General features: G+C 36.4%; 1 protein-coding gene across 2 annotated transcripts in view; it reads left to right on the top strand.

Moving 5' to 3' along the window:
- Positions 1-16,794, top strand: part of LOC123566552 (cotranscriptional regulator FAM172A homolog) — an 81,123-nt gene extending 64,329 nt beyond the window's left edge. For both annotated transcript variants that reach the window (XM_045360761.2, XM_045360763.2), the window contains 3 exons: positions 942-1,058; positions 6,257-6,341; positions 8,432-16,794. In XM_045360761.2, coding sequence (XP_045216696.1) covers positions 942-1,058; positions 6,257-6,341; positions 8,432-8,784 — 555 coding nt within the window. In that variant the 3' untranslated portion in view covers positions 8,785-16,794. The remainder of the gene's footprint in view (positions 1-941; positions 1,059-6,256; positions 6,342-8,431) is intronic.
- The last annotated feature ends 380 nt before the right edge of the window (positions 16,795-17,174 follow it).

Genomic DNA, 17,174 nt, shown 5'->3' with positions numbered 1-17,174 from the left:
AACATGGAAAATCGTTTCCGATCAATAACTTGAGAACCTCTCGACCCGAATGTTGAAACTTCATAGGATGATTGTTCATGCAGAGTAAATGACCCCTATTGTTTTTGGGGTCACTCCATTAAAGGTCAGGGTCATAGGGGCCTGAACATTGATAACCATTTCCGTTCAAAATCTTGAGAACCACTTGACCCAGAATGTTGAAACTTGCAGAGTAGATGACCCCTATTGATTTTAGGGTCAGTCTATTAAAGGTCAAGGTCACAGGGGCCTGGTCATGTAAAATCATTTCCGGAAAATAACTTGAGAACCACTTGACCTAGAATGTTGAAACTTACTAGAATGATTGGACATGCAGAGTAAATGACCCTTATTTATTTTGAGGTCACTTGATCAAAGGTCAAGGTCACAGGAGCCTGAACAGTGACTTGAGAACAACTAGGCCAAGAGTGTTGAAACTTAGCGGGATGACTGGACATGCCAAGTAGATGATCCCAGCCAACCTTCAGTGTCTCTTTGACTTTCGCTCCTGACCCCTATTGACTTCTTGCCTATAGGACTTTGCATTGGGGGGAGACATGCGCCTTTTTTACAAAAGCAATTTCTAGTTATGTTAACTATCATTAAAATAATTGTACAAGAGGGGCCTCCCTGGCCGAGTGGTTAAGGTCATTGACATCAAATCTCTTGCCCCTCACCAATGTGGGTTTGAGCCTCACTCAGGGCATTGAATTCTTTATTCGAGGAAGCCATCCAGCTGGCTTATGGAAGTTTCTACCCAGATGCCCGCCCATGATGAATTAATGCACGGAGGGGCACATGGGTCTTTCTCCACCATCAAAGCTACAGAGTTGCCATAATTATGACCTATAATTGTGTTGGTGTGGCGTTAAACCCAACAAAAAAACAGAACCTACTGATGACAGTTGGAATTGTAATTTTAGGCCAAGAAACACCTACGAGAGTTTGAAGAACGTGTGTTTGCTATAGCTCTTACAGATTCTGTTCATGGTCTGAGAGGGCAAGAGGCAGAGCCAGAGGTTGTTAGTTACTACAAACAGGTATGTGTGATTGTCTCACTGGGATTAACATGTTCAGCGGTATTTAAGTTATATAAGTGGTGAACTGTTTTTGAAACCATTACTTTCTTTGCAAGCAACAACTTTCTCAGGTCAGTCACAGGTATAGGTCAGGGGACTGTTGATATATTTGTCCTCTGTCATTATTACTGAGAACATTGGTCACACTTTGGTAGCCTTCCTTTACTGTCCTTTCTTAGCTGTCTCAGTGCACATATGTGTGCATGTGTCAAAATTTATATATAGCTGCTACTAATTGGCCATTTAATGACCATAATACTGTCATTTTTAGCTCACCTGTCATGAAGTGACAAGGTGAGCTATTGTGACCGCTTGATGTCCGTCGTGCGTAGTGCGTCAACAATTTCTAAAAAAGTCTTCTTCTTGAAAACCACTGGGCAGAATTACACCAAACAGGAATGATCCTTGGGTGGCCCCCTTTCAAAATTGTTCACAGAATTGAATTCCATGCAGAACTCGAAAAACTTTAAAAATCTTCTTGTCCAAAACCACAAAGCCTAGGGCTTTGATATCTGGTGTGTAGCATCACCTAGTGGTCCTCTACCAAAATTATTCAAATTATCCCCCTAGGGTCAAATATGGCCCTGCCCCGGGGGTCACATGGTTTATATAGACTTATATAGGGAAAACTTTGAAAATCTTCTTGTACAAAACCACATGGCCTAGGGCTTTGATATTTGGTATGTAGCATCATCTAGTAGTCCTCTACCAAAATTATTCAAATTATCTCCCTAGGGTCAAATATGGCCCTGCCCCGGGTGTCACATGGTTTATATAGACTTGTATAAGGAAAACTTTGAAAATCTTCTTGTACAAAACCACATGGCCTAGGGCTTTGATACTTGGTATGTAGCATCATCTAGTGGTCCTCTACCAAGATTATTCAAATTATTCCCCTAGGGTCAAATATGGCCCCACCCCGGGGGTCCCAAGTTTTACATAGACTTATATAGGAAAAAAAAGTTTAAAAATCTTCTTGTCTGAAACCATAACACTTAGACCTTTTAATATTTGGTTTGTAACATTGTCTTATGGTCCTCAATCAAAATTATTCAAATTGTACCCCTTGGGTGAAAAGAGGCCCTGCCCTGGGGGTCCCAAGTTTTATATAGACTTATATAGGAAAAAGCTTTAAAAATCTTCTTGTCTGAAACCATACGACATAGGCTTTTGATATTTGGTATGATGCATTGTCTAGTAGTCCTCTACCAAAATTGTTCAAATTATGCCCCAGGGGTTAAAAGAGGCCCTGTCCTGGGGTCACTTAGTTATTATGTGAGTTATATAGGAAAAATACTTTTAAAAAATCATCTGATCCTATTTCCAAGACTGTTTAATTATAATTACCTATGACCCCAAGTAATATGATGTCACTTAAATGTGATTTTGAGCTACTGGCCTACTTTCTTGTTTTTTAGCTCACCTGTCACAAAGTGACAAGGTGAGCTTTTGTGATCGTGCGGTGTCCGTCGTCCGTCGTCCGTCCGTGCGTCCGTCCGTCCGTCCGTAAACTTTTGCTTGTGACCACTCTAGAGGTCACATTTTTCATGGGATCTTTATGAAAGTTGGTCAGAATGTTCATCTTGATGATATCTAGGTCAAGTTCGAAACTGGGTCACGTGCCGTCAAAAACTAGGTCAGTAGGTCTAAAAATAGAAAAACCTTGTGACCTCTCTAGAGGCCATATATTTCACTAGATCTTCATGAAAATTGGTCAGAATGTTCACCTTGATGATATCTAGGTCAAGTTCGAAACTGGGTCACGTTCCATCAAAAACTAGGTCAGTAGGTCTAAAAATAGAAAAACCTTGTGACCTCTCTAGAGGCCATATATTTCACAAGATCTTCATGAAAATTGGTCAGAATGTTCACCTTGATGATATCTAGGTCAAGTTCGAAACTGGGTCACGTGCCATCAAAAACTAGGTCAGTAGGTCAAATAATAGAAAGACCTTGTGACCTCTCTAAAGGCCATATTTTTCATGGGATCTGTATGAAAGTTGGTCTGAATGTTCATCTTGATGATATCTAGGTCAAGTTCGAAACTGGGTCACGTGCGGTCAAAAACTAGGTCACTAGGGCTAAAAATAGAAAAGCCTTGTGACCTCTCTAGAGGCCATATATTTCATGAGATCTTCATGAAAATTGGTCAGAATGTTCATCTTGATGATATCTAGGTCAAGTTCGAAAGTGGGTCACGTGCCATCAAAAACTAGGTCAGTAGGTCAAATAATAGAAAAACCTTGTGACCTCTCTAGAGGCCATATTTTTCATGGGATCTGTATGAAAGTTGGTCTGAATGTTCATCTTGATGATATCTAGGTCAAGTTCGAAAGTGGGTCACGTGCCATCAAAAACTAGGTCAGTAGGTCAAATAATAGAAAAGCCTTGTGACCTCTCTAAAGGCCATATTTTTCATGGGATCTGTATGAAAATTGGTCTGAATGTTCATCTTGATGATATCTAGGTCAAGTTTGAAACAGGGTCATGTGCGGTCAAAAACTAGGTCAGTAGGTCTAAAAATAGAAAAACCTTGTGACCTCTCTAGAGGCCATACTTGTGAATGGATCTCCATAAAAATTGGTCAGAATGTTCACCTTGATGATATCTAGGTCAAGTTTGAAACTGGGTCATGTGCCTTAAAAAACTAGGTCAGTAGGTCAAATAATAAAAAAACCTTGTGACCTCTCTAGAGGCCATACTTTTCATGGGATCTGTATGAAAGTTGGTCTGAATGTTCATCTTGATGATATCTAAGTCAAGTTTGAAACAGGGTCAACTGCTATCAAAAACTAGGTCAGTAGTTCTAAAATTATTAAAATCTTTTGACCTCTCTAGAGGCCATATTTTTCAATGGATCTTCATGAAAATTGATCTGAATATTCACCTTAATGATATCTAGGTCAGTTTCGAAACTGGGTCACGTGCGGTCAAAAACTAGGCCAGTAGGTATAAAAATAGAAAAACCTTGTGACCTCTCTAGAGGCCATATTTTTCATGAGATCTTCATGAAAATTAGTGAGAATGTTCACCTTGATGATATCTATGTAAAGTTCAAAACAGGGTCACGTACCTTCGAAAACTAGGTCAATAGGTCAAATAATAGAAAAACCTTGTGACCTCTCTAGAGACCATATTTTTCAATGGATCTTCATGAAAATTGGTCAGAATTTTTATCTTGATAATATCTAGGTCAAGTTCAAAACTGGGTCACATGAGCTCAAAAACTAGGTCACTATGTCTTATAATAGAAAAAACGGCGTCATACTCAAAACTGGGTCATGTGGGAAGAGGTGAGCGATTCAGGACCATCATGGTCCTCTTGTTTAAGATACAGCCTTGAAATTTTGATGACATACACAGTTTTGCACACAAATCGTAAAACTGAATTTCATTGACCATGAATGTGACCTGCTGACTTTCTTAATATCTTATTATCAGTTTGACATTTGAAACATGTAGCTCATATTACTCAGGTGAGCGATCCAGGGTCATCATGACCCTCTTGTTTAATTGTGGGTGATTGTGTAACAACCAAAGATGCTCCTATTCAAGTCAATTGAAATACCCAAAAACTAGTATGCGTGTTGCAGAACATATCAAAGATGGTAAACAAGAATGGCAAACTGTCGCAGTTTATGCCTGTCACAGCAAATTACTTTTGACTTTTAAAAGACTAAAGGGTTTACAATCAAGTTCTCAGAATCTTTCAATTTCGACTAGTTCAAGGGCTATAACTCAAGAGCAACAAAGACAGTCAAAAGGTTTTCAAACTTGGCCAAGATAATATGCCAGTAAACATTCTGACTAAGTTTGGTGAACATTGGATAAAAACTGATTAAGTTATAAAGTGCACACTCAATTTTCACAATTTCAGGTAATTCAGGGGCAAACTAAAGAGTGACTGGTTATAGAGTTGTTCAATATATTATGCCTATAAACGTTTTGACCGAGAATGGTGGACATTAGATGATAACTCCTCAAATTAGAGAGCAGACACTGTCAATTTCCAAAGTTTTTATTAACTCGGGCCATTACTCCAGAACCTCTGGTACAGTTCAGCCAGTTATTTAATACGACACAGATGTTATGCTCACTGTGATACAGTTTGTTTCATTGAATAAGAACTAAAGTTAAAGAGGGGACATGGTCAGTTTTCACAATTTTATGTAAATTAAGGGCCATAACTCCAGAGCCTGTAGGATAATCCAGCAGTTTATCTAAACTGGCAGAGATATTATACCCATAAATATTGTGACTTAGTTTGGTGAACATCGGATAAGAACTGCTCAAGTCAGAGAGCAGAAAACTTTAGTGGATGCGCTTGCCCCGCTGGTGATTATGTAGTACGTCCTGTTTCATAGGCATATAAAAAATGACAATATAAATAGCTGTATTTTTTAAAAAAAAGGGTCCCACAAAATTTTGCAGTATTAGACTAAAAAGAAGTAAACTGCCTGTATAAATTAAGCCTGTGATTGTAACTTCATAAAGTAATTCCCACATCAAATATAGTCTTTGTTATTGCCTGGCTGTTTTAATACATGCAGTGTCTATATTAGACACATTATACTTAAGAAATAATAAGTACCCAAGTGTGGTTTATCGTAGAATAACACGTGTTTTGAGTTCTTATGCGTAATAATATATCACGAAGGCAGTAGGCCTGAGTGATATATTGTTTTGCATAAAAACGAAAAAACTCTGGTTATTCTACGATAAATCACACTAAGTCTTGGGAACTTGTTCTTTTGATTCTAACACGATATACTAGTATCAACAGTGTTAGAAAAATGTAACTACTTTTTACCACATGAACTACACTTCGTGCTATGCACTTGGATTATTCTGTACATAGAGTCACTACTTTGCACGCGCATGGGTTATCGCAAAATAACCGTTGATTGATTTTCTTTTACGTGTATATAGGTTATTTGCTGGTTGTGTTAGAATAATTCATATCTATTTGTAATAAGAGAATGAATATTAAGTTGTTAATTGGTTCTGCTACAATGGTTGCCTGTTCCAAGCATTCTAAACATTAGTGGTGATTTTCATTTTTTGAAAAAACATTCACACTTGCTTCCCTTGTGAAGATTTCAGTGTGCCTGTGCTTAAGTGTAGTACTCATTTAACAGTTGTGTATCTTTCTGCTGTAGCATGTAGTAAACTGGGCCTCAGCATACGACCCACTGGATGCCCCGCTTATAACGACAACAGATGAGGTACCAACTGTTTCAGCAGGTACTGTATTGTGTTGTGTTGTGTTGTGTTGTGTTGCACTTTTTTTCTTGAGGTAGATATAGAGATGATTAGATCAGATTTCATCTCTTGTTATTGTCAGTTAGTCTAGGGTACAGGATATCATCCTATTCAATGATTTTATTCAAAGGTGGAGCAGATACAGAAATACGTCCTTCCACCTAGCTGTAATTTCATAGAAAAGTCATGCTGTACTGCGAATGTTTGGTTTATGATGACTTAGAAGTCATTACAACTTCAAATTTTCTTCCAAGTAGGTCATTGATACCTGCTTTAACCTGACCTTTAACTTAAATCCAACAATTGAAAGATATATTTAAAAGATAATATTCAGCAGTTGTACTGGTCTTATCCATTATGCTATTCTAATTTTTAGTTCTCTAATTTTCAGGGTTAGATACCGTGTTAATTAATTATGTCTCCCCCCACTGGGGGAGACATTGTTTTTGCCCTGTCCATCCTTCTGTCCGTCTGTCCCTCACACTTCATTTCAGATCAATAACTGGAGAACCATTTGACCTAGAATCTTCAAACTTCATAGGGTGGTAGGGCTTATGGAGTAGATGACCACAGTTGTTTAAGGGGTCACTCCATCAAAGGTCAAGGTCACAGGGGCCTGAACATGGAAAACCATTTCCGATCAATAACTTGAGAACCACTTGACCCAGAATGTTGAAACTTCATAGGATGACTGATCTTTTAGAGTAGATAGCCCCTATTGATTTTGGGGTCACTCTGTTAAAAGTCAAGGTCTCAGGGGCCAGAACATTGAAAACCATTTCTGATCAATAACTTAAGAACCACTTGACCCAGAATGTTGAATCTTCATAGGACATGCAGAGTAGATGAACCTCTATTGATTTTTGGGTCACTCTTCAAAGGTCAAGGTCACAGGGACCTGAACATGGAAAACCATTTCCAGTTGGTAACTCAAGAACCACTTGACCCAGAATGTTGAAACTTCATAGGATGATTGATCATGCAGAGTAGATGACCCCTATCAATTTTGGGGTCACTCTGTTAAAGGTTAAGGTCACAGGGGCCTGAACATGGAAAACCATTTCCGATCCACTTGACCCAGAATGTTGAAACTTTGAAATTGATTTTGGGGTCACTCTGTTAATACTCAAGGTCACGGGCCAGAATATTGAAAACCATTTCCGATCAATAACTTGAGAACCACTTGACTGAAAATGTTGAAACTTCATTGGATGATTGGACATACAGAGTAGATGAACCCTAATGATTTTGGGGTTGCTGTATTAAAGGTCAAGGTCACAGGGGCTTGAACATGGAAAACCATTTCCGGTCAGTAACTTGAAAACCACTTGACCCAAAATGCTGAAACTTCATAGGATGATTGGACATGCAGAGTAGATGACCCCTATTGATTTTGGGGTCACTCTATCAAAGGTCAAGGTCTCAGCGGACATAAAATGGTAATCCATTTCTGGTCAATAACTTGAGAACCATTTGACCTAGAACCTTCAAGCTTCATAGGGTGATAGGACTTACAGAGTAGATGACCTCTGTTGTTTTTGAGGTCACCGTCAAAGGTCAAAGTCACAGGGGGCTGAACATAGAAAACTCTTTCCAATCTATAACTTGAATACCACTTGACCCAGAATGTTGAAACTTAATAGGATGATTGGACATGCAGAGTAGATGACCCCTACTGATTTTGGGGTCACTTGATCAGAGGTCAAGGTCTTAGGGGACTGAACATGCAAAATCGTTTCAAATTCATAACTTGAGAACCACTAGGCCCAGAATGTTGAAACTTAGTTGGATGATTGGACATGCCAAGTAGATGATCTCTATTGCAGCCAGCCATCAATGTCTCTTTGACTTTCGCTCATGTCCCCTATTGACTTCTTGCCTATACGATTATGCATTTGGTGAGACATGCGTTTTTCTACAAAAGCATCTTCTAGTTTGATGATGACTTCTTGTTGTTGTAAAACCAGTGTGTATGTCTTCATATTCAAAATGGCAAAAATTTCCACAACTTGTTACATTTTTCTTGAGATATGCTTTGATAAAATAATAACATTGTTGTCATTTTCAAACAGGTACAGACAAGCATGAGAACACAAGCTATTCAAGTATGCATTCCATTTTCAAATTCTTCAAAGAGAAGTATGAAGAAACTGTTAATCCATCAAATAAATGTAAAAATGAAGGGGACTCCAACGATCAAATATTACCGGCTTCAGATACACCAGCAAGAGATCAAGGGGAAGGGGAGGAGACAAAAGATCTAACCAATCAGATGGAAGAACAAGCACAAACTGACCAATCTGGTACTGACATGAAAGAATCTGGCAGTTTGGAACAGACTGAATCTAGCCAGTCAGAAACTATTCCAGGGGACCATGCAGTCACTGTTGATGAGGTGAATCCAGAGGTTAAGTCAGAACTGTAGGAATAACATAAACTTGCATGGTTTCAAATGGAAAATGACTTGAGATAGTTTTCATCAGTTCTATGTCCTAAGATAATAATACCCCCAGTCTTTTGAGGCTATATTATTGATACTCTTGCCAGTCCATATTTCCTTTTTGAGGCATGTCATTGGAACTATTTAATGCATTTTTAAATTACTACATATAAATGTTCACCATCATAATAAGACACGATACAAACAGGAAACAGTTCACAAGGTCAAGGTCACACTTGGTTGTCAAAGAGCTATGTTTGTGTTTGCTATATATAAAACAGTATCTCCTAAACTGCCAGGATTTTCATAAATTGTTCACCTCATAAAAATGACATGCAGAGTACATAACATAGGCCACTCAGTCCAAGATGAAGATTACACATCAAGAAAGGTCATTATTACAATATTTTGTCCTTTATCAAAGCTGTGCCTGGGGGTATTAGTGATAAGTTGACAACTATAGTTAATAATAAACAAAATCTGTTTTTGAATAATGTGAAATCTATTCATTAAGATTTACATAGCTTAGTAAAATATGCAATAGTAGAAATTATAAAATACCTACAACAGATACTGCATGGTGTAACCATGTGGACATTGCCTCTAGGGCCGTAATTTTGTGTTTCACATTTAGTTTCTTTTCCTTCCTGTAAATGTACAGGATTTACTTGGATAAACTAGTTAAAGTAAGTAGTAGAGATGGTACCTAAAAAATTCAAGTTCATCTTTATAGGGGTTTTTTCAGAGTGAAATGATAGCTAAGTGTACCAATTTTCTAAATATATTTATGGTATTCCTCTTCTCCATGTCAAAAATAGAAATATTTGCTATCTAAAAAATGACTTTCTCAAAATATCTGAAGCAAAATAAACAATTCTTGTATTGACCGATTTTCAAAGATTTTAGGACTTCCCCAATTATAGTCTATATCAAAAGCTCCCACAGCTAAATAAATTCAATAGAGTATAAGGTAAGTTTACTCTACTTTCAACATTTTGAAAGAGCCTATACTGAACTTCCTTTTGTCTTTTAATAAAGTCAAATTTCAAGACTAGCCAAGAGTCTAAAACGCTTGAAAAAATTCTGAGTGAAAGAGAATGACATGCTCTTTATTATAAGCTTACCAAAACCATACCAAAAATGTACCTTAAATAAGTTATAAAAGATTTTATATTGTAAACAAACCCCTACACCATTTTACCATCCCTACTTTCCACTCATGAATGCACTCAGTTCAGGTGATAATTGTTGATATATTTGTAAATCAGAGGCCCCAACAAAAACCTTTTTTCAAGTTGTGTAAACAGTATAAGTTTTAAATTAATGTTGGTATCTGAAATTATCCGATTACTTTGTTTTCAACAATAGATAAAAACACCTTTTAGTTTGTTTAGGGTAATTGACCTGTAACGAAAATCATCAAATAGAGTAATCTCCATATGCTTTTTCAGCATTTATTCGTTTTTCAAGGAAAGCAAATGATGTGCTAGTTCCCTCCAGAGAATGTTTAAATTGAGAATTGCTTAAAATACATTACATAGAGTCATTACCTGTCAGCTACCTTAACATGTAGTAATTACAACCACTACCTTAAAACATTGTAATTGACGACAATGAATTTTTGTGTTACCAATTTAACTTTTTTTGTTATTTCTCATTGTTGGATATATACATTTTACATTTTGATATATAAATGTTGTGTAAACCAATGTATCACCATTGAGAACAATAAATAAACAACTTTGGCTAAAAGATTAAAACTTAATAACGTTTCTTAATGTCGTTAATTTTCTTCAAAGGAATGTATGCATTATTCTATATAATCTTCATGCATTACTAAACATTCTATCAGGGCCTCACTACAACTTACAAAATAACTGTCAGTGTAAGTCATGAGAAAAGCGTGCATACTGTATATTGAATACAAAGGGATTTAAACAAATATAGGTCATATTTTGTCTGCCTGATATGTTGTTTGAAAAAGGACCTATCTGATTTTTCTTTCACTTTTGATCAATGTTTAATGTTGGCTTCAGTTTATTGATCAGTCCAGGGTTGTCCCCCTTTGATTTATTTGGGTAGGTACCATCTCTATAAGTAGTATGTATGATGTCACAATACACTTGGACACTTATGGTATCTGCTGCACTGGTGTGATGTTACAGGGTAACAGTGTGTATTTTGCTTGAATGGATTGCAGGGTTCTCACAGGCCTTGAAAAGTCCTTGAATTCGATGGTAGTCCTTGAAAACTCCTTGAAAATGACAAAAACCCTAAAAAACCTGGAAAAGTACTTGAATTTTGAAAAAAACTGCTTGAATTTGACCTTTCACTCCTTGAAAACATTCTGTCCGTAACTTTGCTTTGCAAAATGAATAATGCTTAAAATAAATCGGACAAAATGAAAATAAATTCTTGAAATTCACTCATTGATTTCCCCGTATGCTATGGTAGTGGTCTACGGCCGCATTTTATCTATATTTACACAGAGTGCTATTTCTACTATATCGCCGTTTGTATATTTCCGTTTCCATTTAAATATTCCGGTGAATAATAACTCGCAATTTTTTGCTGTTTGCGAGTGTTTCCAGTGAATTTAAAATGAGTAAAAAAAATAAACATGTTAGCTCAAGTAAGTGGGAGACAAAGGGCGAATATAAACAGTGGCTGAAGCGCTATAAAGCAGACTGAACGAAGGGTATATGACATCGTATGACAAAATTCTTGACGTATCAACAGTGGGAGTGCGCTAAAAAGTCACAAGAAAAGCATTAAACATCAGCAAAATAGTGAATCACATCAATCTAACAATCCAGTTACGTCATTTTCAAAGGTGTGACAAGTGATGGTTGTTTTATTTTTGCATTACATGATGAACACAATAAAAACTCGTTAAAAGTTGTTCAAATTAGGTCACGGTTTTGAAAAAAAATAGTCCTTGAAAAATTGTAAATAGTCCTTGAAAAGTACTTGAATTTTGTCTCTGATATTCTGTATGAACCATGGATTGTACTAGGTCTGGAAGACACAAGGTGTGCAAACCTTGAGTGTGTGATCAGGCTGTTTGAATCCACAAGATTACCCTTTCATTGTATATCTCCGCTGTTTTTTTCTGTTTTCATTTTTGCACGATCAAGATTTATTATCAAGGCAGGAATTTTAATGAAAGTAGTCCAGACCCAGGCAAGATACAGGATCCTTTTTCCACCTAGTGCAATACAGAACTTGTTTTTGGTTTTGTGAAATGTTGGCTGCATATTTTATAGAATTTTTATATATATTTGATAAATCTTGTACATTTTGTGTGAAATAGAGCAGGTGACACAGTTATCGACAGGTTAATCTAAATATAATTACACAAATTACGTTCTTTGTTTACTTGTTGTAATAGCTACCCTATTATGTAAAGCGTTTTTTGATTGGTCCTTTCAAAAAGGTATTTCCCGGTTACTGTGATATGACCACTTTATGACGATCAAAAAATCGATATCCTTTATTGACATAGTTATTGACATCTGGATATAGTTATCGACAGCTATATATGATCATTTGATTTTCTGGAAATCTTATGCAGTGTTTTATAAATAAATGTATTGACATTCAGCTTATTCACGTAAAACTGTTTACTTAATAAAAACATGTGCAGACAACATGCTAGCTAGCCTCTCTTTCAAATCACATGGTTACGACTACATAATATACAAATTATAATTGGCCAATAACTGTTGAATTGATTCAGTTAATGACACTGAAATAAATGTTATCGGATTGTCGAGAGTATTAAACAGAAATAATATCAGTGTAGAGTCTAAATGGTATTTTTCCATAAGTGAATTAGGTCACACATCTCGGATTGGAAAATTACCAATCATGACATTTTCATTTCCTTGAAAACTTGCAAAAGAAAACATAGCTTTCATTCATTTAGATGAATTTGTCTATGTTCCGATTTTCACCATTAAGTCTGGGTAATGGAACAGCATTTTTGCCCCCGTGGGTGTAAAGAATGATGGTGGTCTCTGTCGTGTTAGCTCTTCTGGTACCCGGCGTGCCATTTTATCAGTAAAGTTGTGCAGGGCACACCATACATGTTACAGTTGCTCTGCCTTTGCTTTGGCCAAGGCATCTTGCAATATTTCAATGACAGCCCTCATTTTTGAGGGAGAATGTTTCAACCTCTTTGTTATGATAAGATGACATCTAAAATCATGGATAAATGATTTGTAAGCATTTAAATGCTATAGATTAACCATTTTCCTATACTAAATTTAAATAAGAAAAGAGGTTTGACGACTCTAATATTCACTTTGTAACATTTTTAAATATTATAAGGGACTATATCGATAACTGTAGACATCACTGAAATTTGGAGATAGTTATTGACACCCCCCAGTATGACACCAGCAATGGATGCATGTAATAGTTAGTGGTATGCAACCTACAGATATACGTCATAAGCCAAATTAACATAAATAACCCGCCAAAACTACAGCGAAAATTTCAAGTAGCAAAATTTAGGACACCGGTGCTCTTACTGCATGACATATTAAGTGCTTCTATTTTAGAAACAACAACAAACAGTGCCTGACGAAATTGTATCTGTTGGTCAAAAATATGGTGCACAGCTTTCAGAAACAACAAAACGAACACATAGAATATATTTCCGGTACATTGTGATATAGGGTTTTCATGAGGTTATTTCACTTAAAAATCAATAACTACAGAACTGTCGATAATACACCCACCTGCTCTAAGTAGCAGACACAAAGAACACGGCTTAGTTTGCCTCTATATCAAATACAAGGTATCTTGGATGAGATCTGCTGTTTTGAATACTGCTTTGTACTGTTGTTTTATGTGACTATTGTGTTTTCTTTATAAACAACGTTGCAGCTAAGACCCAATTGGTAGCACAATATTGTGGTGACCCATTGTTTGTACATTACCACATAAAAATAAAGCATAGATTACCGTAGATATTTTCAGAACACCCACCTTGGATGTTGTTGGTGTGTCTCACAAATTTTCTCCAAAAATGGATTCACACTATCCGTTATGACAGATTCACACTGTCAGTTATGACAGATTCTTTTTTTTAAGATATCTGATATTCTTACAAATTACTGCAAAAATTTCAGAAGTCTGACATACTAAGTGGACATATGGTACACGACACATCATGAAAAATCAGTCGTTGTGCTAGGTTGCTAGGTGGGTCGTCCATCAGCGATCATTAGGGTATGTCACCATGCTAGTTTTAAAGGTATAGACAGGATAAATTAATTACATTTAGAAAGTGGAATTCAAATTTAAGAGAGACCTCCGTGGCCAAGTGGTTAAGGTCGCTGACTTCAGGTCTTTTGCCCCTCACTAATGTGTGTTTGAGCCTCTTGGGGCGTTGAATTCTTCATGTGAGAAAGCCATCTAGCTGGCTTACGGAAGGTCGGTGGTTCTACCCAGGTGCCCACTCTTGATAAAATAATGCACAGAGGGGCACCTGGGGGTCTTCCTCCACCATAAAAGCTGGAAATTCGCCATATGACCTATAATTGATTTTTTGTTTGTGATGCTCATAGCTCAAAAAAAATTAAGAACCAAGAACAGAAGCAAACTCTAAATTGAATTTTATGGTAAATTAAATTTACTGACAAATTCTTAAGTTTTACTTCTTTACACATGAATTTACATCATTCATAGAAATGATTTTATTCATTCTAAATTCAACACGAAATAATTTTTTTATCTCACCTGTCAGAGCACTAAAGAAGATATTATTAATCTATTTAAAGGAATGTATAAAAAACATTGTATCTGTTGTTATATGTTTTTCTAAGGTAAGTTTATGATCTGCTTAATGATATAATGCATTTTAAATGTGAGGGTATTTTAATGGCTCCTTATATGGGGAGAGAGCTTAGTGTTTAGCTCATGTCAGTTGGTAAATCCATTTGATGTTTCTCATTAACCAGAGAATGTTCAGACCTGAATGGCATTAAATCTTCTAATATGATTGCCATCGGTCAGTAAACCCCAAAAGTCAATTTTATGTAGTTAATACTTTACATGTTGTTCTTTTACCATGGATAACAAATTCTTGTGTACAATTCCAATTAATCGAATGGTTAATCAACAGTTTGTTTATAAAACGTTGTTGTGCCCCTACTATTAGTGGTGGGGGCATATAAATTTGGTCTTAACTGTGCGTCCGAAAAAAGACGCACCTAGCTCAAAAAGTATATGATATAAATAGATGAAACCTTGCATGAGTCTTTATCATGATATGAACTTGTGCACCTTCTACTTTTCGTTTGGCTCAGCCCCTTATTTTTAGAGTTATGGCCCCAGAAATAGTCAAAATGCACATTTTCACCTTGTGACGCGCCTAGCTAAAAGTGTATTTGATATAAATTGATGAAACCATGCATGAGTCTTTATCATGATATGAACTTGTGCACTCCTATTTTTTGTCTGGCTCCGCTGCCTATTTCCAGAGTTATGGCCCCTGAAGTAGGTAAAAAATGCACATTTTCACCTTGTAATATGCCTAGCTCAAAAAGTATTTGATATAAATTGATGAAACCTTGCATAAGTCTTTATCCCGATATGAACTTGGGCATCTCCTATTTTTCCTCTGGCTCCACCCTACTATTTCTAAAGATATAGCCCCTGAATGCATGAGTCATTATCATGATGTGACCTTGCACACTTAGCATTCTTCTTGAGATTTTAGCGCTAATTACAGAGTTATGGCCCTTGAAATGGCCAATTTGAAAATAGTTGATTTTTTGTTTGTGATGCTCATAGCTCAAAAAGTATATGGCCTAGAATAATGAATCCTTTATATAAAATGTTTTTTGAGCTATTCCCTCCTAAGACTGCAAACATTTGAATTATTTCCCCTTATTTGTGACAAATGTACCAGTGGGGGCACACCCTGTGTCCTACAGACACATCTAGTTTTTTTGCACTTGCACATGTTGACAGTCAAAAGACAATTGCCTGACTGGTGTAATGGATACTTTGATTAACTTTTACACTTCTCACGAAAATCAACACTGTGTATTCAACACTCATTTTGACATCATGCAAATTGTCAGCAGTTCGAGTAGCAGTAATTAGCAAGTGTGGATAAAAAAAAATTGGGTGACTTGAATTTTGCTTTGAGGTTAGATTTACGCAAAGTTTGAAGCTCTAAAGTGACTACTTCAACCAAGTTGCCCCCGCACAGAACCCCTTTATGTGGTCGTTAGATTTCTCCTATTTGAGAGGTCAGTGCCACAATTTCTTTTCAAGGGAAATATTGAAATATCACAAAATTTACTATAAAAGTTTGTCAATGGTCAGTATTTGAAAGTGTCGACTGTAAGACAAATGTTCTGAAATTTATTTTGACTTTGTTTACATGCTAAAATTATATTACAGGTATAAGTCAATGGTAATAATAAAATCAAACTACCTTATATCTTACAGATGTTTTTCTTTGCTTTAAATTCTTTATTATGCAAGAAAAAAGTAAAATTGATAAAGTTGTCAATGAAACACTTTGTCAGAGAATTGTGTGCCTGGTAATTTGCAGAAGTAATGTATGTGTGACCTACAGCATGTAGTGCAGGTAGAACACATCCTTTGGTCAATAACTGGATAGCGCTATGGCGGACAACCTTACTTTGAAGGTCAGATGTCAAGTTAAAGGTGAACTTAAGACCTAGACTTACACAGGATACAGTTATCTCTGACAGGCCATTATAAGGGCATATCAGGAAAGAGGTTTTAATACAAGCTTTTAGCTTACTTCTCAATCCTATCACATTAATAAATGTTTGAATGATACATATTTGGAAAATAAATATTGTTTAAACCAAGGGCATATGTTTCAAACAAGTTGTTTAACTACCATTGCTGTAATGTCTGTTTTTATTGAAACTTTTAAACATGCTTGCATTGAAAATGTTTGTAAATACTTACCTATGCTTTAATAAAAGTATTCTTTTAGGATGCATTTTTGGCTTTTTCAAGTAGTAGAGTTTTTAGCTCACCTGAGCACGAAGTGCTCAAAGGTGAGCTTTTGTGATCGCCCTGTGTCCGTCGTCTGTCCTTCGTCATCAACAGTTTGACTGTTAACACTCTAGAGGTCACAGTTTTGGCCCAGTCTTAATGAAACTTGGTCAGAATGGTCAAAAACTAGGTTAACACTCTAGAGGCCACATTTATGACAATATCTCTATGAAACTTGGTCAGAATGTTAATCTTGATGATCTTTAGGTCAGGTTCAAATCTAGGTCAAGTGGAGTCAGAAACCAGGCCACCAAGTCAAATTAGAGGTAAAGCTTCTAAACACTCTAGAGGCCACATTTATGACAATATCTCTATGAAAC

The sequence above is a fragment of the Mercenaria mercenaria genome, chromosome 8 (genome assembly GCF_021730395.1).
Source record: "Mercenaria mercenaria strain notata chromosome 8, MADL_Memer_1, whole genome shotgun sequence".
Lineage (NCBI taxonomy): Eukaryota > Metazoa > Mollusca > Bivalvia > Venerida > Veneridae > Mercenaria > Mercenaria mercenaria.
Note: the sequence above shows the minus strand (reverse complement) of the source record. Positions and strands in the feature narration are given on the sequence as shown.